Below are 27,289 nucleotides of genomic sequence, written 5' to 3' on the forward strand. Positions count from 1 at the left end.
TAACCCTAGGTCGGAGCTCGACACCAACATTTGGTGCTCCGGGTAGGCGACTCGTTTATTAGCCAAGCATAAAATAATGCCACCAAGAAAAAAAATCTTAGAAAAAAGAGAGATAACCATCTCGACTGAAACAGAAACTCACCATAGTCAGCATTTCATCCACCTAGCCCAACCACAGGTGGGCCTAACCATGGAACAATTTAAGCCTTAATTGAACATATACAGGCTCTCAAGTAGATGCTGTAAATCATGATCCTACCCTAAGTTTCAAAAGTGCCAGACTTAATCACACCTAGCTGAGGAGCTGTTGCTAGACAATCAAGCTACAAAGAGGTGGTGGCTTCTTCAGCCTCTAAAGAAGAGAAACATACAACCCCGACCTACCATTACTCCAGCCACAATTCAACATAGGCCATGACCTAAAAATCCAAACAAACAAACCCTAAATCCCAACTGAACGGAGATTTGGAAGCTTGGATGCAAGCCATGAAAAAAGATCTAAAAATAAAAGCAATGAAGTTTGAGGATGAGCTCAAGTTTCTAGAGACTCGTTCTTCACTAAAGAGTTTGATAGAGCCATCCCTCTCAAGGGATTTAAAATGCCAACCTTGGAAGCATATGGCGGTACTTTTGATCCTTTCGATCATTTGAAACTTTATAGGACAAACATGATGATGTAGGAGATAGACGAGGCTCTAATGTGCAAAGGCCTAACCACTATCCTAAAAGGCACAGCTCAATCCTGATATAACAGCTTAGAACTGAGGTCTATCATGACCTTTAAAGAGCTCAACCATGACTCTAAAAGACGTAGCTCGATCCTGGTATATCAACTTAGAACTGAGGTCTATCACAACCTTCAAAAAGCTTAGCCATTCTTTTCTGTCCAAATTTGTCAACAGTCGAAGAATAAAAATGATGACCTTAAGTTTGATGTCAATTCATCAAGGTTGGAATGAATCTTTAAATAGTTATGTCATGCATTTTAATGTGAAGCCTTATAGGTTAAAGACCTAAAATAGATGACCATTGTGGCCGTCCTAACGAGTGGACTTAGTGATAAAGAGTATTACTTGAAGTTAACCCTATCTCTAAAATTACTTGAAACTCTGATCGATGTACTATTGATAGCTAAAAAGTACATAAATACTTAAGCTACATTGAAAACTAACTGGTGTGAGAAAAATTCATCCTCTCTCCTCAGCGATCGAGATGAAAAAGGCTCATTTTCTTCTTTGATTGTAAGAAAGGCAAGGATTTCTATGATCCTTTCCTAAGAGAAAAATAACACAAGGCTAGAAGCCCCAACAGGGAAAGAAGTTACACTACACTGAATACTTCTTGAGAGAGGATTCTGGTGTAAATTGAAAGAAACTCTGACCTCAGATGGCTTAAGCCACTGAAACAAAACACAAAGAGGGATCTGACCAAATAATATGCCTTTCACAGAAAGATAGGCCATAACATTGAAATTACGTTGACCTAAAAAATAAGATCAAAGCTTTAATAAAATGAGGCCAATTGAAGAGAATTGTAGGACAGAGAAGACAAGACCAACCTAGAATAGACTACAGCAAGATCAAAGAGCATTTATTCAGGGTAAAGACGAAAAAGTAAAACACGAAAGAAAAAAAGCCTGAGGAGATGAACCGATTCAAAAAGAAGGCTGAACTGATAATAATAGGTCAATTGCCAGGGTGATTAACGTGATGCTAAGGGTAGCTCCACTTTGGTGAAAAAAAAGTTTAACTTAGGCATGGTTATGATGGTAGATACCTCGACAAAGCAAAAAAAAACTTGAGAGACAAGCCAATCTTATTTAGCTCGAAAGATCTTGAAGGAATTCAACATCCACATGATGATGCTATAGTGGTTATAGCTTTAGTATACAACTATGTAATAAAAAAAAATTATTTGATAATGGGAGTTCAATTGACGTCATGTGCTACGATTGTATGAAGAAAATAAGGATTGGTGAAGATTAGTTGAAGCCGATCACCATCACATTAGTAAGGTTTAAGAATGAGTAGGTGCCAGTAAAAGGAACTATTAAGCTTTTGATCTTCTTAGGGATTGAACTAAGGACGATTACCTTGATCATATAATTCATGGTTGTGGATGTCCCATTAGCTTATAACATGATATTGGGTTGACCTAACCAGTATGTTATGTAGCTCATAAGTTCAGCTCCTCATTAGAAAGTGAAATTCCTAATATTCGATGGGGTCAAAAAGGTTCGGGGTGACCAATCTACGACACAATAGTGTTATGTCATAACAATAAGGGATGGGATTGAAAAATAGATGAGCAACTTGACGAAAATCAAGGTTAAAAGCAAAGAAGGATAACCACTAAAAATTGACAAGAAGCAAGAAGTCATTAATGAGAGCATAGAATGTAAGATCGACCTGACAGATGCGTGCTCTTAAACTGCTTTGAGCTTTCAAACTATAACAAAAGAAGACTTTTACTTTATTTTTTGAATTTTTTAAAGCAATACCAAAGATGATCGAGCTTTTAAATCAGCATGAATAACCATATGTCATTTAGACCAAGCTAATATACCGGCTAAAACATAACATGAATTGAAAAATATGCACCAATTTTACTAATATGTTTGACAAGTTCTTCATCAATGTACTAATCATCACGTTGGGATTTGTTTTTATAAGAAATGATTTTGACCTAATTAAACAAATAACGATAATTGATTAAAGATCAAACTCGGATGTAAATCGACTTAAGTTAGCTGAAGACCTCATGATAATTTTATTTTAGAATAAATCAAAAATATATGTAGATTAGGACTAAGCTTCAACATAAAGATCAATTGATTCAACTTCTAAAAGATAATGCTGACTTGTTCACTTGGACATTATCTGATATGCCCATAATTGATACTAAAGTGATGGTTTATAGGCTATACACTAATCCCAAGGTAAAATCAATTCGATAAAAAAAAAAATTTTACATCTGAAAGACAATAGGCCATTGAAAAAAAAATTGACAAATTATTATAAGCTGACTTTATCAAGAAGGTTTACTACCTTGAATGGATAGCCACTGTGGTCATGGTTAAAAAGCATAGCAAAAAATGAAGAATACGCATCGACTTTATCGATCTAAATAAAACTTACCTGAATGATAGCTTTCTTTTCCCTAGCATTAATTGGCTAGTGGATGACAGTGTCAAATATGGCCTTTTCAACTTTATGGATGCCTATTTTAGTTACAATTAGATCAAAATGATAAAGAATGACAAGGAAAAGATATCTTTTATCACTGAAAAATGTCTTTACTATTATAAAGTTATGCCATTTGGATTGAAAAACGTAGGAGCAACCTACCAAATATTGGTAAACGTGGTGTTTAAAAACTAGATTGATCGTAACATAGAGGTATATATGGATGACATGATAGTTAAAAGTAAGAGTTTGACCAAGCATCTGGAAAACCTCAAAAAGACTTTTAACATTTTAAGAAAGTATAATATGAAACTTAACCCGAACAAATACGCTTTTAGGGTTACATTAGGTAAGTTTTTTGGTTACATGATCAACCAAAATGGGATACAGGCAAACTCAAAAAAGGTTCAGGTAATCCTAAATATGAAGGCGTTGACCTCAGTAAAAGAAGTATAAAAGTTAATTGGCAGAATAGCGGCACTCAACCAATTTATGTCTAGGTCGATAAAATGATGTTTACTATTCTTTAAGATCTTCAAGAATGTTTCTGACTTCAGGTGGACTTTTTAATGTTAAAAAGCTTTTGAAGAACTCAAAGAGTCCTTATCCTTACTACATATTCTATCTAAATCGAGGTTTGACAAAATTTATACTTATACATAGCCAACACATATTAGGTCATCAGTTTAATCCTAATTCGAGAAGAGAAAAGGAAATAGAGACTAGTCTATTTTGTAAGCAAAGTATTAATAGGGCTAGAGATTAACCTCAATCAGAAAACTCAAGTCATAGTTTTAAGCCTACACAATTCATGTACTAACCAACAAGTCATTAAGATAGGTTTTATAGAAGCTTGAAATGTCGAGAAGATTAATCAAATGGATGATAGAGTTCAGCGAATTCAAACTATACATATTTACCTAGATTGGCCTCAAAATCATAAATACTAGTAGACTTTTTTATAGAGCTTACCTTGATACATCTGAAAAGATAACCAGAAGAAAAAGAGAAAATCATAAATAAAGATGATTGAAAGCTCTATGTTGACTGATCGACCATAAGCCACAACAAAAGAGACGACCTCATTTTGATCAACCTAGAAAGGCTATAGTATCCATAAGCCTTAAGATTCAAGTTTAGGGCATCTAACAATGAGGTAAAATATAAGGCATTGATAGCTGATCTAAAGTTAGCAATCGAGCTAAATGTCTAACGCATAATCGCATATAGCAACTCCTAATTAGTGGTCATTAGATAAATGAAAAGTTCAAAGCTCAACAAGATGAAATTTGAAAGTATCTCAATAAAGTGCTAGCCTTGGTAGTTGGCTTTAAGAAAGTAGAGATGAAAAAGATACTGAGTTTAAAGAATTCAATAGCAGACTCCTTATCTAAGTTGACTTTAGAAATAATAATGAAAAGTTAGACCAAGCCCTGAGGATAAGCTCGTAGGATAGAATATAGAGAAAGATACTTGGATGATGCCAATCAAGGTATACTTGACCATTGGAGCACTACCTAAGGAAAGAATCTGAGCTAAAGTATTGATGAGAAAAGCCTCTCGATACACAACGATTGAAGGAAAATTATACAAAAGATCTTTTAGCTTATCCTACTTAAAATATGTTGATGAAAAAGAGGAGAACTACGTTCTATGAGAAATCCACAAAAAAATATGTGAAAGTCATTTCGAACCTCGATCATTAGTCGAAAATATGCTTAGGCAAAGTTATTATTGGCCCACCATCAGGAGGGATGCAATCGAATTGGTAAAAAAAATGTTACAAGTGTCAGAGATTCACTTACATACAATAATTTTCCTTGACTAAGCTTACTTCTATCATCAGCCTGCAGCCCTTTATATAATGAGAAATGGATATCCTTGGACTATTCATCCCAACCATAGGTCAGAGGAGATTCATTTTAGTGACAATAGATTGCTTCACAAAATGGTTGAAAGCTAAAACTTTAGCTACCACCATGGAGGCCCAAGTTGAGAAATTCGTGTGAAAAAACATAGTTTGTAGATTTGGATTACATCAATCTATAATAACAGACAATGGCAAACAATTTGAAAACCAAAGGTTCAAAGAATGGTGTTCAAATCTTCATATCAACCTCAAGTTCACATCGATTGCTTACCCTCAGTCCAACGGATAGGCCGAAGTTATAAACATGATAATATTAGAAGCTCTGAAGAAGAAACTCAATGCGACAAAAGGAAAATAAGTCGATGAGCTACCAGGAGTGCTATAGGCCTTGAAGACGACCATGAAGGTATCCACTAGTGGAACTCTATTCCATCAAGCATTTGAAATAGAGGCTAAAGTATTAGTTGAGATTGATCTACCAAGCTTAAGAGTTAACCTGGCGTCAAAAGAAAAAAATAAAAAAATGCTTAGAGCCAACCTTAACCTTGTCAAAAAATAAAGAAACAGAGCCTTAACATGGAAAATAGTTTATCAGCAAAAGATGGCCAACTATTATAATAAAATGGTTTGACGTAAGCACATTGAAAATGGTGACTTGGAATTTAAAAAAGTTGAAACTTCAAAAGTAGATGATCGAGGTAGCAAATTAGCCCTAACATGAGAAGGACCATATATTGTTAAAGAGATCATTAATGACATGACCTATAAATTATAAGATCTGAACGACAAAATCATCCCAAGAATGTGGAACACATATAACTTAAAGGTTTATTACTAGTAGCTCGATTCTAAATTGAGCTCATATTTGTATTTTATTGTACTTAAACACACAAGTTAAATCATTTAGTGAGCTTAGTCTAAGCGATCTAAGGAAATTTAACTTAGAACTTAGTTGGGTTTTTAAGATAATTTGATCAAGTGATTAGATAAATCCTCAGTTCAGGTATCCATGCTCAATTCAGTTAATCATGCTAAAAAAAATGACAGAATCGAGCTAAAACTTAAACAGAACAAAATTATTTTTTCTATTTTATTCCCTTTAATTACACAAGTTCAGTTACCTTATTCAAGGTCGTTAAAAAAAATTGACATCATACATTAACAAAAAATTACAAAAAATAAAAAATAAAACATCAAAAGAATTATTTTTCAATAACTTCAGTAGCAGTGGTAAGGGTAGAACCCTCATCAATAGGAGCAGCAGCAAGGTTAGCAACAACAACCTCAACCTTCTTGGCCTTCAATACCTCATCCTTAAGCCTCAGAGCTGCCTCCAACTCGACCTCTAAGGCCTTGCCTTTTTTATCCTTATCCTTCTATTCTCATCCTTATCATCATTGGACTAATTTGGACAAGTCTTTAATATGATATTGTTGATGTCAATATTGGAGAGGTCAAAGTTCAGAGTGAAGAATTTGAATTGCACCTCATTCTTAGCCAATTAGAAGACACGAAGAGCATTCTTCCTAAAAAACTCTACATTTATTTTGAGGCACTCATTAGAGGCCTTGAACTTTTTCACATTTTTTTTTTTGGTTTTCTTTCCTTTTTTCCTTGGTTTCGAGCTTCGACCTAACCTTGGCTATCTCAACCTAAGCATCATTGAGTTTGAGCTCGATTTATTCCATTATTGAGTTAGCTGAGGCTTTGTCAATCAAGATGATCTCTAGCTTTACTATTAGGTTATCAATTCTTTTTTTTTATTTAGCTTTTTTTTATGGGATGCACTGAAACTAGATCAAACATTACTCAGTGAGTCTGAGCTCTTATTGTGCTTCTCGACCAAGGCAGTCATGTTTTTCTCAACCTTTAGTAAGTGAGCCATCATGATGTAAGCATGGTGAAGGGTTTCACTAGCATTATCCAGGGGCTAAGAGAAAATTTTTTGTTGATTTGCACAGAAAGACCTTTAACTTGGCAAAATTACAAACATTAATAAGATTGAGTTAAAGTCACACCAATACTTACCAAAATAAGGGATCGTAACTTTAGTGAATCTCTTTACCATGGTCAAGCTCATGATAGGGTCATCATCATGAGTGTATTCAAAGCTAGTAGAGATTTTTTCCAAGCTAGGCCTTAAAACCCTAGCTTCAAAGGTTTTTCAAGGTGGAGAAAGTAGCTTCCATACATGATCTTTTGACAGGAGAATATGGTATTGGTGTTGAGGTTGAGGATAGGTCTCAACCTACCTTGACATTAGTCTTCTGTCCTATGAAAAAATAGCACAGCGACGTGTTGTTCATCTTGTCTCTCCCCCGATATGGGCTTCAAGCTGTATTTTTTTTTTTTTTTTTGCTTCTCTTAGGCTTGAAAGCGTATTGGTATGCTTGAAGTTTGCTGGCCATCTTTGCAAAATCAAGCTAACATTAGATAAAAAATAAGTTAAAATAAAATCTTATGAGGTTACCTCAAACCTATCCCAATACTTTATCCTTTATTACTTTTGAAAAGGTTAGTTCATGGGTATCAATGACGACCTTTCCCTTGCTGTTATATTCTAAAATTTTATTTCGATCTAATAGATATAGGATAGAGAATTCCACCTGTGCGTTTATAAAAAATCTGGGCATGCTCTTTAGTTCTCAAGCCTCAACCTCGGGCTCACTATCTTTATTTATCCTTTGCTTCTCAAGGCAAAAGAAGAACAGCTTTTAATTTTTTATTAAGCTCAGGCAATCGACAAGAAGCTTTTTATTTGATTGAGCTATTATATAATATCGCCTGCTATCGCTGGGATGTTTCTTGAGAGAAAATAATTTCCTAAATAGAGGGAGAGAAAAAAGAATGTTTAAGTGTTAACAAAGAATGAATAAGGTTACTATGTACCATATAGAGTTAAGAGTGAGCTAAGTATTAGTCAAATTATAAGAATTAAAAATCGAAACAAATAAGGAATAAAGTGGTAACCTTAGACCGGTTACAAAGGAGTCCTAATACATGTAAAGCTAATGTGGCTTTAGTCTATCAGTGACCTGATCTAAGAAGTTTGATATTATTATATTATACCTTTTTTTGAAAAAAAAAAGTTGTACCCAGAGCACAAACATGGTAAGTTGAACACATGTTAAGGTAGTCCTCAGGATTTGCCCTACAATTTAATTCGCTTATCACATCCTTGAAGATAATGTTGAGGTCACATGAAGTATATATAGGGACCTCAACGAGTTTATCTTCCATTACAGTGCTTTCTTTCCCACCATCATTTCTTCTGACTGAGATACTCTTATCCCCTTTGTCTTTCTTGAAACTTTTTTTGTCAGAATCTTTATCGTCAGAAGACTTTTAAATAGTAGTAGGATTTTAAAAAAGAGAAGCAAATGAAAGCAACTCAATCTTGGAGGAAGAAAAATGAGGTAAAGATCCCTTAAAAGAGGAAAAGATATCAACTAAATTGATGAATGAGGGATGAAAGTAATAATAGGAGCATGGATAGGAAGGAGAACAGAAAAAGAAAAGGGTTGATGAGATCAAACCCAAAAAAAGAGAAGATGAAAGAAGATCGGCCATAGAAGATGGACCGACCTGAAAGAAAAAAAAAGAGGTAGATTTGAGCATATAGCTCTTTCGTGCTCAAAACTCGTTCTCTTCTTGTTCGAACATTTTCTTCATTTCATCGTTGCCTTTTTTTGGACATTGGATTAAACCAATAAGCCGTCTTTTCATAATTACGGCCCTTGATAATTGCTAGGATCAGATAACCCTCTTGCTACCTGCGCTAACCTCTCATAGGTTCTATTCAGTAACTTTCGGCCTCTCCAAAACTCATGGTTAAGAAAATGTACCAAAGAAGGTGTGAAAAAACTTTAAAGGTTAGAAAGCTTTTGAGATCAGAAAACTTAGGTTGAATCAAGAGCAAAGAAAGCGAAAAGGTGGAAAATTGAAGCCCTGATGACTCTTTATATATACACATCATAGACCAGATGAATGGCACAGATTGTGCCATGTGTCAGAGCAAAGGTAGGAATATGTCTTTTTGTTTCCCCGCTTTAAATCCACTCGCTCAGACTACTTCTCTCTTCATTTAATGCTATTAGACCGACCTAATTGGACAAACCCTCAAGTTAGAGAAAATGAATCGAGTGACTATCCAAGGTAAATTAAAAGCTCGATTCATTATCAGGGTTCAAAGTGGAGGCCTAAAGCCAAGATTTTGAAATAAAATACAAGTTTCACCATGGCCAGATGAACTCCAATACTAATCTTGAATCATTCCAAACAATTATCACGTCGGTAACCTTTCAGTTGGCTATGCATTCAACCTGAGACACGCGTGAGATCAGGCAACCATAAGATTGGACCACGGCTCAGAGCTTGCTATCTTCTAATGCTGTCCTCCATTTATAGTGTCGACCTCAGAGACTTAAGTTTCCAAGTTATTTCCTTTTGCCAATCCATCTTACACTGAGGACATCGATTATACCTTCGACAGTCTGATACTCAAACCACTTGATGGGGAGACAGAGTATTAGGGACATTTGGTGGTCAAAAAGATCTTTTTCCCTCTTTGAAGCCTTCAATAGGTAATTAAGAGTATTTTTATTATTTATGTCGACCTAAAATATTAGGTTGATATGACATTTTCAGTGCCACGTTAGCTCAGTACTGTTCTTATTATCTCTCATAATTTACCTATAATTGTAAAGGTCCAAACATCATTAAAGCAAATTGATCCTACCTAATTTTTCTCTTTCTTACTTTCTTTTTTATTTAAGCCTTTCTAGCTTGCGCATCAAAATATAAACGTAAAAACACTCGTTATCTTTCCCTCTAACCATTATTTTCTTTTCCTTTTATCTTTTCAAGAACGCCCCTAGGCCGGGGCTCGGCACCAACAGAATGTTAGACACGTTCTGTTCTTATCTTAAGCATTGTCTCCAGGTGGAGTTCGTCGAAGCCAGCTTCTTTATATACCATTCTACTAATAATAATAAGTTTGACCATCAAAACGAGAGACCATTCACGAAACTGCTTTTGTGGTCCCAAACCATACTTATATTATTTAAATATAATATATGCGATATCGTCATATATTATTATAATTATAATGTCGTAATACTCAATATTACATAATTACATTACTATTACATTTAATAATAATGATAGCTTCCATTATTACAATTGGGAAGCCATGAAAGGCTTCTCAAACACGAATTCACCATAGCAAACAAAATATGATAACATAATATGCCTATACAAATTAGCTTCAAACCATTTCACAAAGCAAAAACAAGATTATAGAGATTAAGATGGACACTGACCTTAATTAATTTCCTTGATGCAAAGCTAACCTGAATGAAAGTCAAACTTCAGAAACTTCACTGACCCTTTTAGTTTCAGTATTCAACTGGCGATCGTCAAGGTACTGCTGATAGGCATAAGAAATGACGCCCCAAATAGCCAACACCATAGATATTCCCTTCGGAGCGCTCATTTTGTCATGGAAAATGAAAATGGCTGCTATTGGAGTAATTGGCAATCCCAGTGCAGCGATGACATTGGAAAAAAGAGCAGACAACTCGAAGACCAATGCTACACCACCAAAAATGAAAACCTGCCAAGCAACAGCGGTCCAAACCAGAGTCATGACATAGGAAACCTTCCCCAGTGCATATCCATCCATTTCTGTCTTTAAAAGTTTCCAATCTCCGGATGCGAAGAATCCTATCGATGTAGCAATGGATGCAACAAGTGATTGGAAGATTATAAGATCCATGACAACTTTAAATGACTGCCTCTTTAGAACCTTCCGAAAGACCAGCTGTTGGGAAGCAAGCGACAAGCCACTCGTTGCAGTTGCAAAAATGGTGCATATGAACCCAAGTACATAGTTTCTAATAGAGACTCCAGGAGGCCTTTCAGAGCTATTATTTGCTACCAGGAGAACGGAGGAAATGGTGAGAAGAAATAGAGAATTGATGATGAAAGGAGTGAACTTCTGTGAATTGAGGAAATAAGAGAAGAAAGCGTTAAAGGCCAACTGGGTTGCTGAGATTAGGACCACCATAGATACAGGGAGGTACTGAAAGCCAACTGAATACAGATACGAATTTCCTGCCGAAAGTAGCCCAAGGTATACATAGACGCAAACGAGCAATAGGAGTGATGATGGCTTTGTTCCGACAGCAGTAGTAGTATCGTTGGACGAGCACATAACTTTGGGTTGTGAAATGAAGTAGTAAGGAAGGAGAATAGGGAAACCTACAACTTGAACAATTGTTTCCACCCATGTGCTAGTTCCACCTTTCTCATAGTAAAGTCTTGTAAGCAGTGAAGCTGATGTTTGGCCGCAGAGGACAAAGATTGTGTAGAGGGCTATCCGTAGCATCCTGATCATGTAGTTCTGAGCTGGTCCAGACATTGTTCTTTGGCTGACAGGTCCAGTACTTGAATTTTCCCCTTTAGCTTCTGGCATGCATAAAAGGATAGTTAGTAAACTATTTACTCTACTTTTAACAGAAATGTGCTAATTAACCAAATGATTAATAGTTAGATAAGCTGCACTACTCCATTCCAGAAATGGTAAATCCCTGTTGCAGAAACAGCAATTTTATCTAGCAAATATGGCTGCAGGCGTTGTTACTATTAAGATCTCTATCTGTATAATAAGCTATAGTTTTGATCAATAGAACTCTTTTAAGTAAAGAAAGAAAAAAAAAACCCATTATTGTCATGCTTCTTAGATAATCTTTCAAAGTATGTATGGAAATGGGTGAGCACTTATACCCTTGACGGGGACCTGTATTTGTTGAGCTTCAGCCATGCCTAAAAGGAGTGCCAGATAAGTAGATGAAGCGAAGGAGAGAAAGAGATGATCAGAGAAAGGGATTGTAATTCGAGTCAAAGCAAATGCCTTTTGCCACTTATTTATAGATCAAATCCAGGATGGTGATGATAACGGTGAGTCACCTCAGACCCTGACAGCTCGTTGGTCTCATTGCGTAATAAATAATATTGCTACAGTTTCTGAATTAGGAACCTGTCGTGTCAATCTATTTCCTGTTCTTGGCATGAGTTTTCAACTAATTTTCTCATTGCAATTAGTTCCTGAAATTAAGAACAAAACTTTTCTCACAAATTCCATTTCTATATATGGCTGCAAATACTTGACTGAGACATCACAGGGCAAGTTTGAAGAATCAATTCTTTTTTTCTTTTCATGAGAAATCCCCTGAAAAAAGAAAAGAAAAGAAAAAAACAAGGCATGAAAACCTTACGTAAAATATTGAACTACTCTCTAAGGGCTGAAGCCCAAAAACAGAACATAAATCTAGAAAAAGAGATCTGCTTTGACTTCTAGCCTCCATGCATGCAGAATGATCTACCAAGTTCTACAATGCAGCTATACAATTTTAGAGGCTTTATTTTTATCCGCCATTGTTATTAAAAAATATTTTCAGGTATACAATGGCAAAAACAATTGACAACACACATCAATTAATGATCACCCATAGAATTTTTGACAGATTTTCTTCTATTTCTTCATTACTGCTTTGACCCCAACCAAACCAAACCATATTCCTTGATCACATGATACATTTTACGAAAAACGTGAAACTCAATCATGATTGAGATTGTTTGTGTGTTTTATATTCACTAATGCATATGCCACTTGTAGAACAATGTTATCCAACCAGTTTTTAATGAATTACTCCTATTTTTTGCTGACTTTTTTAGTGGAGGCAGGTTAACCATTGAGACAAGATTTAGGTAAAGTTTATTGAAGTGAAATTCGAAAAAAATTTCATTAAAAATATCAAATAAAAAATAAATTTGAAAATCGAAATTTATATATTGAAAATTTTCTCTTATAAATTAAGTATATAAAATTTAATATTTTAAAATAATTATATTTTATTTAAAATTAATACGGTTAATATTTTTGAATAAATATTAATATTTAATTTAATATTAAAAAAAAAATGACCTCACAGGCGGGCAGCATTCTAGCACTACGAAAAAGAGAAGCGCATATAGCAAATTCATAATAACACCACAGTCACTACTCCAATACCAGATAAAAAATAATTACAGCTTCCATTATTGCTTGGAAACAGGAAAACCATGAAGGCTTCTCAATCGGGAATTGGCAAAGCAAAAAATACTATACAGGATAGCTCCAAAACACTGGACATAGCATAAAGAAGATTATTTAAAGTCTTAATTTCAAGCTAGCTTGGATGAGCGTCAAGACTCAGAAAAATCACACCCTTTTTTTTTTTTTTTTTTGGTTTCAACATTCAACTCGCGATGGATATGCTCTTTATACCACTCATTTTGCCGTGGAAAACGACTGAATGAGCATGGCTGCTATTGGAGCAATTGGCAATCCCAAATGCATCAATCACATTGGCTTCAACTTCCATAAATTTGGATTTTCAGAGATTCCGAGCTTGTGGTTAGGTAAAAAAGGCATAACTTGTGGTCCTGGGCCATACCCAATTCTGATTTTATACTCATTTAAATGAAAGGTAGACTTTAGAGCTCTAGGGCTCAACATTAAATAAAAAGTGTTGGGAGGATTTAAGGTTTGACTTTGAGTAAATACATTGGACCGAGCAAGGCTAGAAAATGCTGAAACTGCTCTCAGTCTTAGGTTTAACACATTGGAGAGGTGAAGAACCAATGCTATAGCAAGCAATCATAAGGAAGCACCAATCTTTAACCCTACAGCATGCTTTCCTGAAACATATCGTCAAGAGAGTTTTGCAGGATTCTTTGATTTTTTTCATCAATTTAATAAAGATAGTTTATAGTCAAATACTGACAGCTGAGGGTGAATCTATAAATTCGTCATGGATTTGTTATCCTTGTGAGAGAGGATCGGACGAGTGTCTCTGCCCCCAAGCCCAGTCCCTTGATCATCTATTCAGAGAAACAAACATGAAACTCAAGGATGATTAATGATCACCCTTTCAAAGAACATTATTTTAATTTATGTAGAAAATGTTGTTTTGTTGTATATATACCACTTACCAACTATGATTTAACTAGTTGATTGATTGGTGTAAGGAATCTCCATTAATTTGTTAAAAAAAGATTTGGTACGTACCTGTCCTAATTATATCACTGTTTTTACGTCCAGATGGTACTAACAAACATATGAAAAGGAAAGCCCTGTACAGCAAATTAATTCATACCACGACAATCACTTTTATTAATCCAATTCTTAATGGAAAATAATCTGAAAATAATTCTAACTTGAAAACCATGGAGGCTTCCTCAATCACGATAACAAAGAAAAATATGATAATTATATAAAGACGGACAATGGCCTTAATTTCTTTGATAGACAAGGTAGCCTGAAGGAGCGTCAAGCCTCAGAAACTTCATTCCCTCTTGTAGTTTCAGCTTTCAACTCACGCTCGTCAAGGTAGTGCTGATAGGCGTAGGAACCGAAACCCCAAATAGCCAAGACCATAGAGATTCCCTTCAGAGCGCTCATTTTGTCATGGAAAACGAAAATGGCTGCTATTGGAGTAATTGGCAATCCCAGTGCAGCTATGACATTGGAAAAAAGAGCAGACAATTCGAAGACCAACGCTACACCACCAAAAATGAAAACCTGCCAAGCAACAGCCGTCCAAACCAGAGTAATGACATAGGAAACCTTCCCCAGTGCATATCCATCCATTTCTGTCTTTAAAAGTTTCCAATCTCTGGATGCGAAGAATCCTATCGATGTAGCAATGGATGCAACAAGTGATTGGAAGATTATAAGATCCATGACAACTTTAAATGACTGCCTCTTTAGAACCTTCCGAAATGCCAGCTGTTGGGAAGCAAGTGATAAGCCATACGTTGCTGTTCCAAAAAAAGGGCATATGAACCCAAGTACATACTTTCCATTATAGACTCCAGGAGGCCTTTCAGAGCTATTATTTGCTACCAGGAGAACGGAGGAAATGGTGAGAAGCAATAGAGAATTGATGATGAAAGGAGTGAACTTCTGTGAATTGAGGAAATAAGAGAAGAAAGCATTAAAAGCCAACTGGGATACTGAAATCAGTGCCACCGTCGATACAGGGAGGTACTGAAAGCCAACTGAATAAAGATACGCATTTCCTGTTGAAAGTAGTCCAAGGTGTATGTAGGCGCAAACGATCAATAGGAGAGATGATGATTCTGTTTTGACAGCAGCAGTAGTACTGTTTGGCGTGCACATAACTTTACGTTGTGAAATCAAGTAGTAAGGAAGGATAATAGGGAAACCTACAACTTGAACAAGTGTTCCCACCCATTTGCTGGTTCCACCTCTCTCAAAGTAAAGTTTGTAAGCAGTGTAGCCGTTGTTTGGCCACATATAACAAAGATTGTGTAGAGGGCTAACCGGAGCCACCTGATCATGTAGCTCTGATGAGGTCGAAAATCTCTTCTTTCGCTGACAGGTCCCATACTTGAATTTGCTCCTTTAGCTTCTAGGTCTGGCATATAAAAGGTGGAAATTAATGAACCATTTAGTTCAACTTTTAACAGACACAAAACATTGTACAGAAAAAAGAAGTCATTTGTGGCATTTACAATTCTTTTAAATTATTAATAATTAGGTTATCTGCTGCACTACTCCATTCCTGTTGCGGAAGCAGCAATGTCATCTAGCAATTGGGTGGAGATGGTTATGCTATTAAGATCTCTATCTATCTGTATAACGAGTTAGTTCTGATAATCTTTCAAAGTATGTATATTTATGGAAAGTGGAGACTGGAGAGCACTTACCCATGACGTGGAGTTGTATTTGTTGTGCTTTAGCCATGCATAAAATCAGGAGTGCCGGAAATGATGAAGCCAAGGAAAGAAAAGAGATGAGAGGAAGGGACTGGTCTGTAATCCAATTGAAAGCGAATTGGTTTTGCCGCTTATTTATAGGTCAAATCCTGGTTGGTGTTGATAAGTATGAAGTCACCTTCAGTCCCTCCTGGCTCGTTGGACTCATTGCATAATAAATAATGCATTCAGTTTCTCCTACTCTTACCATTAAGAAACTTTCGCTTTCAATCTGTTTCCTGTTTTTGGCATGACTTGTCACCTATTTTATACTTTGAGAGTACATTATAATTAGTTCCTGAAACAACAAAACTTTTATCTTAGAGCAAGTTTGAGGAATCTTATAAATCTAGAAAAAGATATTAGCCTTGTCTTTTAGGATCCAGGCTGAAAGAATAATCTCCCACTGCAGCTTGCTAAAGCGATTTTATCGGCATTTTCTAATCCACCATTGTTATTTTAAGTAGCAGCTGGTGTTCAATGCCACAACAATGGGCATCACGCATCAATTAAAGATGTCGTGAATTTGTCCTTCTATTGATTTTGAACCTTCTAAGCTAGAGAACCTAACCAAGTCAAAGACTAGATTATTTTTCCTACTAAAACTATGAGCTTAGGTCATTTACATCTAGCATGCATCTCGTGTTATATCTCATTTATTTGCTTCAATTTTATAGATACACGAGGATATGGGTTAGTGAAACGTGGGATGCATGAACGATTTTTTCATATATATAATTATACATACAACTACATAAGTACTCATAACACAATAATACATATCTTTTATATATATAGACACACACATACACATGCATAGATGTATCCAAAAAAGCATCATAAAAAAACACAAAATTCTTAAAAATTCGTTCTAAAAAATTCAAACATCCAATCAACAATATATTGTTAAAGAAAAAGAAAGGGAAACATATCCAATTAACTCAAAATTGTTTCATTAATTTTATCTTATTTATGTTTGTTTCAGTTAAAAAGAACTCAATTTTGTTTAAAAATAATAAATTTATAATATAAATTTAAATTCAGAAATGTTTAAATATTAACATGTGTTTTTTTATTATATTTATTTATTAAATTTTTTTAAAATATACTTTGATGAATTTTGTGTCACCTTTTAAATTTATTGGTAGAATTAAAAAATTCTAGCTTAGATGAACTAAATAAATTTTTATAATTCATAAATGTAATTGAGTTAATCAAAATAAATTACTATACCTTGAAACAATATGTAATAACCTTCTAACTTTCTTTAATAGAAGCTACAAATCAAAAAAATTTTCATATATATATATATATATTTGGGCTTAATAAGCATTTGGTTCACCAAAGTTGCAGTTTTTCTTCCTTTAGGCTGTTCGAACCTTAAGTGGGCTTCTGATTTCTTCTTTCCAATGGAGAGTTAAGCCCAACCCAGAATCAGCCACTTGCCCTTTATCCGCCTCTCAAATCTTCCAGCAAATTGTTTTTCTTCTTATTTGTTGGCTGGCGCACTCAATTATTCTTGTCCCTGTTCCCTTTATTACGACTATAATTCACACTCACTTAGATCCGGCTTTTTCCTCATCGAAAAAAGAAAAGAAAACAAGGCTGTCAAGCAGTGTCTCATCTTGAGGTAATCGTTTTGTTTTTATTTGTTTTTAGTGGTTTTCTTGTTAAATATTTTAATCTTCCATATTCCATTTTCATTACCTCCACTAGCAATAAAAGTACCATGGAAATTATTATTTTACAGTGTATAGAGCGGCTTACTTTGATTGATAAAACAAACTGCTTGTGTCTAATTCAGCAGTTTGTTATGTCAGCTTTAAGTTTTCCGATTACTTGAGCACACAGTGTAGTTGTTTTGGAAACTAGATGGTGGCTAGGAGTTAGCTTAAAGACAGTTTAGTAAGTTTAAGTAGTTCAACTATCTTCGACTAGATTATTATTAATGGTCGGAATGTTAGCTGATGTTGGTTCTTTCCCTTGGATGTTTATAGACGGAACGGATCATAAGTGAGAAAGGGGACCGCTCGGTTTTTCAAAAGAATAAAATGAAAATGCCTGAAAGACATAAGGATATTCCCAGTAGAGATGTCATGCCTGGAAGTGATCTTTGGACAGATGGGCTGATTTGTGCTTTTGAATTTATTCGAGGCCATAAGAAACCAATGAACTCAAAATATGGTTCAAGGGTCCAAGGCAAACAATCAGATGATGAATATTTGAAGGTGCAAATGCCAGCCAATAGACTAACTGAGTCTTCTTCTCCAGGATTGGAAGGACAGAAATTAATGGAGTCCTCTTTGAGTTATGAGTCAAGGGATAGCGTGGCTGCTTCTTTTGATGAATACAAAGATGGCCACAGCCTTCAATCAGGCCAGTTTCATGCTAATGAAAGATTTGATGGAAGTTGTTGGGTACCCATCGGGTGGGAAAGAATTTCAGATCTTGTTAAAACTGTGCAAGTCAATGCTGGCTGGGCTTCACAACAGTTTGAATTGATGGGTAATGAATACGATTTAACTGTTGCAGATTTAGCAGCTCCCTATTGGGAGCGCCCTGCAGGACCCATATGGTGGTGCCATTTGGCTGCTGGTCACCCCTCTGTTATGGCTTGGCTCAACAATGCTCAATGGTTACATCCTGCTGTCAGTCTAGCTTTGAGAGATGAAAGCAAACTGATAAGTGAGCGGATGAAGCACCTTCTATATGAGGTAATGGTCCATGCCATTCTGTTGGTAAAGTTTAATTGCACCCACTAAATCTCGTTTTAACAAGTTTTAAGTTAAAATTGAGTTATGCACTATTTGATTCGGTCAAGTGTTAATTAAATGGTGATAGAGTGTTAAATTGTAGCAGTTGAGAGGAAAGTTTAACATTTTGTTTTAATTGCTATATCCCGTTTAACATTTTGTTATTTTGTTTGTTAAGAGATAAGTTTTTTTTCTTAGGCTTCTGGACAAACATGATAATTAGTGTATCGGATATCAGATGACACCTCCCTACTGGCTCCTTTCTGGTCTTTGGTTTTGTTGGATAATTGATTGTGCATTTTATCATTTATAAAGGTCCCAGTTAGGGTGGCTGGAGGGCTGTTATTTGAGCTATTGGGACAATCAGCTGGAGATCCATTTGTTGAGGAAGATGACATCCCTGTTGTACTTCGTTCTTGGCAAGCACAAAACTATCTCCTAACTGTACTGCACATAAAAGGGAATGTATCTGGAGTAAATGTTCTGGGAATAACAGAAGTTCAGGTTGTTCATTTTTTGACAAACCCTAATTGACTCCGTGGTGACAAAGTTGCATTCATATAATACACATACAAGCTAATAATGTCACTTGATTATTGGTTCATACCTTTTGGTCAGGAGCTTCTTGCTGCTGGAGGTCATAACGTGCCTAGAACAGTTCATGAAGTCATAGCATATCTAGCTTGCCGCCTTACACGGTGGGATGACAGGTGGTTTAACTTGTTAATTTTCAGCTTAACTCTTCCATCTATTGTTCCGTCCTTTTAATGTGAATGGATGTGATTGACCTCAGTTGTCTGAGGCAGACATATCAAGCTCTGGTCTGTCACTTTTTTGGATTTTAAGTGAGGTTTTTGTTTTAATAACCTACATATTGTTTGTATGAATGGATGGATTGGGCAAATATTGACACGCATTTTGCACCTCATTCTTGAGTTCTATCATTGCTAAGTATCAGATGACCATTCCAAATATTTCATTTTGTTGACACGATACCTTTTTTCTCTTCTTATGTCATAGACTAATATGTGCATCAGTGGATGTTTGAAAGGATGTTAATTGGTACATATCATTATATTGATTGAAAATTTCAGTAAGTCAATAATTTTAAATGAACAAAGACTTCAATTTCATCAATTCAAAACTCATTGGAAGTAAACTGTCATGGTTGCATTTCTGTATGAAAGTAGTTTATTTACATTTGGTGCGATGAAGGTGTTTGTAAGTTGCATGACACATATTATCACTATATATGCACAATTATGTGGTTCTTAAACTAACTTATGGTTTCTGTTTAACTATTTAACTACATAAGGTTGTTTCGTAAATCCATCTTTGGTGCAGCAGATGAGATTGAATTGAAGTTTATGAACAGGTTCTTTCTTTTAAAACCATAGAACTTTTTCTTAACAAGGATTTTATGATATTTTCATGTATAGGTAATGTTAGTGAAAAATAGTTTTCTTGTGAATAGGAGAAACCATGAGGACATGAATCTTTTTGCGATTATTTTGAACCAAGAAATCAGAAGATTATCAAGGCAGGTATGCTACTTTCCTTCACTGGAACAAAATACATCATCATAATGGGAAAAATATTATTAGCGTGTGTGGTGGATTTTGATAACATCTTAATATTCTAAATTGCATACTCTTAGAGATATTTCTGACCGGTTGATTATCAACTTCAGCTTGCAAAGAAGTTGAAGTAATGCAAATTTAAGAGGCATACAATCTTTTACAATGCCAAGTTCCTTTGTATAACAGAGGTCTTTTAGAAGCAAGTATAGTTACTTGCTAATGTACAATTCTTGCATTCTATTTGTAAAACGTATCTAAAGTGGTTGGGTTGAATAGTCTGTTCTGTCTGGGTGGAAATTTGAGAGCTCGTAACTGCTTTCAGGATGAAGCTTAGTTACTAAATTTATTCTGATACTGAACTTGCACTTTCTAAATATTGGCACTGATTTTCATGCATATTGTCTGGTCAACTACGTAGTGTGATCTGTATACGTATTTTGTATAATTTTATTTGCTTGGAAATTCAAACCTCTAATTATAAGTCTTTCTAGTCCTTTAACCCATAAATTCACATCCTGTTCATGTGAAATGTACTATAAGTCTGCAACCCTACGGTAAGCATGAGCATGTAGAAGTCTTACATGGTTTCTGCAGTGCATGTTCATGAATTTTGTCTTTTACCATTTCAGGTTATCAGAGTGAAATGGTCACTCCATGCAAGAGAGGAGATTGTTTTCGAGCTTCTACAACATTTGGGGGGGAATACAGCAAGAACCTTGCTGGAAGGAATAAGAAAGAGCACAAGAGAAATGATTGAAGAGCAAGAAGCAGTTCGTGGCCGTTTGTTTACAATTCAAGATGTTATGCAAAGCACTGTTCGTGCATGGTTGCAGGTTTGCATCCATAGACAAAACAGAAAACAAAATGAGTTTCATTAATTTCCCTGCCCATCACGTTCTTGTACCTCGTTCCGGAGTGATTTGATAGCTTTCTTTGCCTAATATTAATTAATTGATGCAGGACAGAAGCCTTAGAGTAACTCATAATTTGGCTGTTTTTGGGGGTTGTGGCCTTGTTCTTTCTATCATCACTGGGCTGTTTGGTATCAATGTTGATGGGATCCCTGGAGCAGAGGATACACCATTTGCATTTGGTTTATTTTCAGCCATCCTCATCATCATAGGAATTGTGCTAATTGTGATTGGCTTACTTTATCTTGGATTGAAAAAGCCTGTCGATGAAGAGCAGGTGCAGGTTAGGAAGTTAGAGTTACAAGAGCTGGTTAAAATGTTCCAACATGAGGCAGAAGCTCATGCCCAGGTTCGTAAAAGTACTTATCGGAATAACTTGACTCCAACTGCTGGAGATGCTTTACTTGATGATGCAGATTATGTTCTCATCCAATAACACGATACGACTGCTCAAGTATATAATGTGAACCATTTGTTAGCATCAGACTGCTAGCTATGGATTGCAGAAGAGTTAAAGTGAAAGGGGATAAATTTTGTAGCACATATGTACAATTCATTTTTATCCCAGATTCCAAATGCTTTACTCGTTGGATGCAATGGGGTCCGAAAAACTGAGACAATGCCTGTATGCTTGGTGATAAAATTTTATTGTATCATAACTCACTAATATGAAGAAAGCAACCTTGCAAGAACATCAGAAGTATAAGCATTTCTATAGATCTCAAAATAGACTCAAAATATCATCTGAAGCACATCAGGTATGGTGCCATTACAAAAGGATATATGGTCCGACTTCTCTCGAGTCTGGTGAACACATTACTTGAGGAGAGATCTTGTGAGATGTTCACGTGCAGTAGCCAATGCTTGAGTTATCGTCTGTACAACGCCAAATGCGTTAATAAGGTGGCAACAGTTATTGATATTTCACTAGTTAAAGAATTCACTTCTGCTTTCAAGGGGATAATCAGATGAAGAATGAAAAAGATGAAGTGTTGCTTGTTTAAAGAACAAGGTTCATAATACCTGCTCAGACAAAGGAGCTCCAGCATCCAGACTATGATTAGCAACCTTCCCAGCGACAACATTTGCATCAGTTTCAAGAATGATACTGCCCATACAAAAAAAAAAAAAAGTCAAACAGGATGATAAGACAAGCATCCTAAGGGGACAGTTGCTCACTCCCCTTATCTTCCTTTTCCCTTGGTTCGATATCCTAATTTCTGTCCATTTCTTTCCCCATCCAATGCATCCAAACATAAGTGAAGAAAAATCTAAATTCTAGTCTTCTTATGTTTTTTTCTCTTCAGCCTCCATTATCAGCTACATCATTACAGGATAAACTGTGTGATTAGTGCAGAGCCAGCCAGATGTTTAACCTAGAGTATTCATGGGTGGGGGCACGAAGAATTAAGAGACATTTCCAAGCAAGAAATGTAGCAGAGACACTTTAAATAACCATACAAGCAAAGAAAAATGTCTACTCAGAGATTCATGAAACTGAATTCAACTTCAACTACAACAGTACAATGAATGATAATTCATACCCGCCATCAACAATCTCATCAAGGCACAACAAAATAAGATCTAAGTTCTCCAGTGCCTCCTTCTTGTCCACAGTGCCTCTAGAACAAGGGGTAGTGAATACAAGGGGAAAAGCCAAATTAGGCATAATGATATCACACAAACATGTATCAAAAGATGTTAATAGTAGAAAGTATAATGAAAAAACCTAAGGAGAATTCCAACTGCGTCAAAAAATCCCTGCAGGACTGTGGCCAAGATCATCTCATTCTCATTTTCGCCTCCAGTAACAAAAAAGTGAAGGTCTTGAACGAACTTGTACACAACAATATAATTCTCAAACATTGTTATCTCCGCTGTAAAGAAAAAACAAAAGCATCATGTTAAAACAGCAATATGAAACAACAACTAAACCAATGTCAACCCAGGAAGTTCTCATTGACCAGCGTAAAAACAAGGTAAAGCCTTTTTTCCTACATTCCCCTCTCCGAGCGGGAGAGCCGGCCGAAGAGGTTTATCTACATTGGGCCTAATAAATTCATAAAAAATTATCTTCCTACGACCTCATAGCGAATTTGAACCTTTATCCACAAGAAACCAACCTTTTAAATTCTCAAATTCAATGAATTGATTCACTCACCATTGGTCAACCTTCGTAATAAATCTATATGATTTACATGTAAACAATCAAATCAAACGAAATGTAAGGAAGCATTAACAGAAAAAACATGGTGCAAAGCCTAATTTACCTTCGGTTCGGGCATTAGTCTTTTGGGTTTTGGTAAATACAGCTTTCTCATAGGCTTCCTTTGCAGAATTCGTTGGCCAGTCATCTGAATAATACTTCACAGCTATACGTTTCCCTTCGGAATCCAAAAGAAGGATGTTTTTAATTGAAGGGCATAACTCCTACAAACAACAGAACCAATGAATTTTTCTTAAAAAGAAAAAGCTTGGATCTGAATCTAACTCTTAGAAAAATAAAAATTATAAAGGAAATTAAATTCAAATGCAAGGTGAATAACTGTAGATCTGCCCTGGAGATAACTGAACATAGCCAACGCAGATCTTTAAAACACAAATTAGAAAAAAAAAAATTCTTAAGGGTTCTTGTAATGCAAAATTGAAAGACTGCATAGTTGAAATAGAGAAAGAAAGTTGACCATTTCTTTCCTTGCTTGGCAAAATTTTCTCGGCAAAGATCGGACTTTTGTTTGACAGATGGTCTTCTGAGCTGTGACCGTGAGCGTTTTATTATTTTCTGAGTTTGTGACTACAACGATAAACAACGGGACGAGGGGGGAATTGGTATAAAATATAAAAGTAATTTATTATAATTACCACCATATTATGATTATTTGTTTAACTGCATCTTAATTTTCTATATTTATGTTTTTTCCCAATTCTTTATACTTATTCAATTAAAGTGGTAATTCTCCAAGTACTTTTACAATTTGACACCATCAGGGGCAATTTTTTTTCATTTTAAGCCTCTAGATAATCCAAATATTCGCAATTCAGGCTTTTCTTTCTTTCGAAATTGTACGACTTTTTTGGGGGATTTGTTTCGTTTTTTGGCTTGAAATTGAAACCGAAGCACGGTCAAGATCGGCCAAATGATCGTGCGAATGTTACGGACTCCTCTTCTGTCACTCTCCAAACCTCAGGTACCAACTCATCCATTCAAAACTCACTTTCTCTTCATTTTCCATCCAATTTTCTGCTTTTAATTTTTTTTCAGGTCCCTCTCGTTTCGTTTCAAATCGTTTTTGGACCTCGCGGACGGTAATTTTCCTGAAATTATATTTTTTTATTAAAAATTGAATCTTTCTTGCTGATTATAAGCATGAACATTACATTCGGTTTTCCTTTTTTTTTTTGTTTACATTTTGTTGATATGAATTTATTCTATTGATTGTGTAATATTGGAACAATAGTAATGAAAATCGATAATTAAAGTAATTTGTTTAATCTGCTCCTAGAGAATTTTATTGTATGAATATGTATTTTATCCTTTTTATGCAGTTCCGGTGCACAAGTGACTGAGATTCTTCGTGATCGTACTGGAATTTCGTCAAACAAGATCTGGGTTTATGGATTCAGAACGTTTTGCACTGGCACTGATAAGGGTGCGTTATGACCGTAGACCATCTTATGATGTTGATGGCATAAAGCATTTTGCCTATGATTTAAGACCTCCATCACTGACCTTTTTTGAAGTCTGATTTGATAACTGCTCTTTTGAAGAGGCAAACTTAGGGCATTTTAACCATCTTATTCTGGAAAATGGATTGTTAATAGTTTTGAAATGGTTGGTGATAAAGGTTTAAGTGAGGCTTTGCAATGTTGAGAACTTAAGATACTATATTTTGTGAAACAAAGTGCTTTTTCATTAGTCTTACATGGGAAGTTGAAGCAAAATGATACAATTCAGTTCAGTGGTTAAATTTAGTTCTTATTATGACATTTTCTTTGAAATATCTGTATAATCTATTATTTTGTGATTTTTTTGATTGTAGAAATTAAATCATTTTCTTTTGCACGCTAAGAGTCTCTTGACATTTTCCCTTCCCGTCCATGCTTCATAGCACTATTTCTTTGCTTGGGGCATAAAGTATCCTTTTCTCTTGCCTCCCCATATGATCTTATGCTTTATCTTGAATATGCAGAGTTTAAGAAAGTAGACTTGAACTTCATTGGCAGATGATGGAGGGATAAACTGGCTATGTGAGGTGTGATTAAGTTGGTCGATTTCCTTTTTAAAAAAAGACTTTTTCTTGTGGCAATCCTTTCTTTTTTCTTTTTTTTTGGGTGAGGTATTATTATTTGTTACGGGATTAAACTTGTAGTGTTGCTTTTCGTTTCCTCACTTTTTGGTTTGCCTGTTTGTGTACTACATTTTTGCCATCATTAGTGTCTGATTTTTTTTATAAAATTAGATTTGATCATAATGGATAGCTCTTGTTGTCTGATGTGGTTTATTGGCCTTGTTAGATTTGTTGACTAGAAAGTGTGTGCCATGCAACTCAAAGGATGTACGGCCCATGACTGAAGAAAGTGCTAGTAAACTGATTCCAAAGGTATGTTTTAAAATGTTTATTGATTTTCCTCATTACATATACCAAAATTCTTTACTGTTTAAGTTTGATCAGGTAGATGGTTGGAGTTTGGTAAACGAAGGTGGTACATTGAAGCTAAGAAGGTCTTGGAAAGTGAAGAGTTTCATCAAAGGATTGGAGTTGTTTCAACTTGTAGCTGATATTGCTGAAGCAGAAGGTACTTTGCGCTATTCTTTTACACTGTACTGATCTCTAATGGGAGATAATGACTTTGTAATTGACTTACTTGGGGATTTTGGTCTTTGCTTGGATGAGTGAAAGTGTTGTGGTTAATGCAGGCCATCATCCGGATCTGCATCTTGTCGGATGGAACAATGTAACAGTTGAAATATGGACACATGCAGTTGGTAAGAATTATCTTGTCCATGGAAATACTCTCATCCTCTGTTCTTCGTTTTTGCCTCTTTTCCTTTTTGTCTGTTTTCACTTGTTCGGCATTTTTACTTTTATAGACTATTCTGATAAGGATGATTTCTATTTATTATTTCTTCATTCATGAAACACCAAGGTTTTACTTATCCTGCACGAAGAGAAGCAGAACTTCTCCAATTCTTGGATAAGTTGCAAGGCATTCTATTAAGTTTGATCAATACTTTTTGTACTATTTAAATAGAGCTGGCAAATTTTATCTAAAGTGTGCCGGAGCTAAGGTTTGTATTTCTTCGTTAACTTGTATACTGCTAATGTCTTTGAAATCATAATTCAAGCGTGATAATTCCTCCTACACAGGTGGACTGACAGAAAATGACTTCATACTTGCCGCCAAGATCAATGTGATTGACCTGCACCACCTCCTTAGAAAGAAGGTTAATACTCCTTGAAAGGTCAACAGAATTTTGCAAGCTCCATGGAACGTTAAACTATCTGCAAAATAGAGATGTTTTCACTTGTTGAAACTTACAAGTCCGTAACAACTGTGTTATGCGACTTCTTTCATTATTTTAAATGTTTTTGGTCAAGATCTGTAACATGGCTAATGCTTTGTTCTATTAAATTTTGACTTTTTTTTTTCTTTTGAGGATTCTACAAAGATAATTAAATGTAGCATATGCTACTTGCCAGTTCCCCATTTTAATTTTTTTTACAGAATTAACGAGTTTCCAAAGATGGGAGTACTAACAATTTTTGGTTTTTGCATTAGTCTACCCTTTCCTCCAAATGAGATCCTCATCTTATGTTGGATTTCGGAAGCCTTGATTAAGCCTGTTGGCTGGTGGAAATGCCTATCAACTTCTATCCATGTTGGAAACCTGGCTGCATTGTTGGACTCATGCATGGAAATCATCTGCTGCATTCTGACCGGTGGGACTGGTTCCTGGATGATTCTGTTGGTCGTTAATATGTAGATATTTTATAAAGAAACAGATTTAATTATAAGAACCCAGGATTCCTCTTCCGAAATCAATTTGTAAAATCAGATAAATATATATTTAAAAAAAAAAAAAAAAAACTGGACGGAAGACTGAAGACTGAAGGGCAGGGCGGCATCTTTATAGATTTCTTTTTTTTTTTTTTTTTAATATCAA

The 27,289-nt window shown here is 35.4% G+C and overlaps 4 protein-coding genes and 1 pseudogene across 7 annotated transcripts; 2 read left to right on the forward strand and 3 right to left on the reverse strand.

The window, feature by feature from the left end:
- Window positions 1–10,138: 10,138 nt before the first annotated feature.
- Window positions 10,139–12,128, reverse strand: LOC111281052 (putative purine permease 10). The gene is made up of 2 exons (XM_022868616.2): window positions 11,842–12,128; window positions 10,139–11,523 (listed from the first exon to the last, which is right to left on the reverse strand). Exons 1-2 carry the CDS (start codon window positions 11,876–11,878, stop codon window positions 10,418–10,420), a joined length of 1,143 nt encoding a protein of 380 aa, XP_022724351.1. The 5' UTR covers window positions 11,879–12,128; the 3' UTR covers window positions 10,139–10,417.
- Window positions 12,129–14,209: 2,081 nt separating this feature from the next.
- Window positions 14,210–16,340, reverse strand: LOC111280547 (putative purine permease 10 pseudogene; annotated as a pseudogene).
- A 1,060-nt stretch (window positions 16,341–17,400) lies between these two features.
- Window positions 17,401–21,815, forward strand: LOC111280472 (uncharacterized). 2 transcript variants are annotated; one of them, XM_022867905.2, is made up of 8 exons: window positions 17,401–17,509; window positions 17,877–18,593; window positions 18,948–19,136; window positions 19,251–19,342; window positions 19,948–20,007; window positions 20,092–20,176; window positions 20,842–21,045; window positions 21,173–21,815. In XM_022867905.2, exons 2-8 carry the CDS (start codon window positions 17,931–17,933, stop codon window positions 21,557–21,559), a joined length of 1,680 nt encoding a protein of 559 aa, XP_022723640.2. In that variant the 5' UTR covers window positions 17,401–17,509; window positions 17,877–17,930; the 3' UTR covers window positions 21,560–21,815. The 2 variants fall into 2 exon arrangements, with proteins under 2 accessions (XP_022723640.2, XP_022723642.2); XM_022867907.2 differs by having other exon boundaries at window positions 20,107–20,176.
- On the reverse strand, window positions 21,752–23,941 carry LOC111280473 (coatomer subunit zeta-1-like). Its single transcript, XM_022867908.2, has 6 exons — window positions 23,808–23,941; window positions 23,394–23,553; window positions 22,853–23,000; window positions 22,668–22,745; window positions 22,147–22,231; window positions 21,752–21,999 (listed from the first exon to the last, which is right to left on the reverse strand). The coding sequence occupies exons 1-6, from the start codon at window positions 23,808–23,810 to the stop codon at window positions 21,940–21,942; spliced, it is 534 nt and encodes a 177-aa protein (XP_022723643.1). The 5' UTR covers window positions 23,811–23,941; the 3' UTR covers window positions 21,752–21,939.
- A 180-nt stretch (window positions 23,942–24,121) lies between these two features.
- LOC111280474 (pterin-4-alpha-carbinolamine dehydratase 2, mitochondrial-like) lies at window positions 24,122–26,832 on the forward strand. Of its 3 annotated transcripts, XM_022867909.2 has the most exons (8): window positions 24,122–24,311; window positions 24,386–24,429; window positions 24,670–24,773; window positions 25,639–25,724; window positions 25,797–25,920; window positions 26,042–26,110; window positions 26,272–26,413; window positions 26,493–26,720. In XM_022867909.2, the coding sequence occupies exons 1-7, from the start codon at window positions 24,261–24,263 to the stop codon at window positions 26,370–26,372; spliced, it is 579 nt and encodes a 192-aa protein (XP_022723644.1). In that variant the 5' UTR covers window positions 24,122–24,260; the 3' UTR covers window positions 26,373–26,413; window positions 26,493–26,720. The 3 variants fall into 3 exon arrangements, with proteins under 3 accessions (XP_022723644.1, XP_022723645.1, XP_089612979.1); XM_022867910.2 differs by lacking the exon at window positions 26,272–26,413 and having other exon boundaries at window positions 26,493–26,832; XM_089756853.1 differs by lacking the exons at window positions 26,272–26,413; window positions 26,493–26,720 and having other exon boundaries at window positions 26,042–26,265.
- Window positions 26,833–27,289: the final 457 nt, after the last annotated feature.

The sequence above is a fragment of the Durio zibethinus genome, chromosome 28, assembly GCF_047325235.1.
Source record: "Durio zibethinus cultivar Kanyao isolate XHJ-2024 chromosome 28, ASM4732523v1, whole genome shotgun sequence".
Lineage (NCBI taxonomy): Eukaryota > Viridiplantae > Streptophyta > Magnoliopsida > Malvales > Malvaceae > Durio > Durio zibethinus.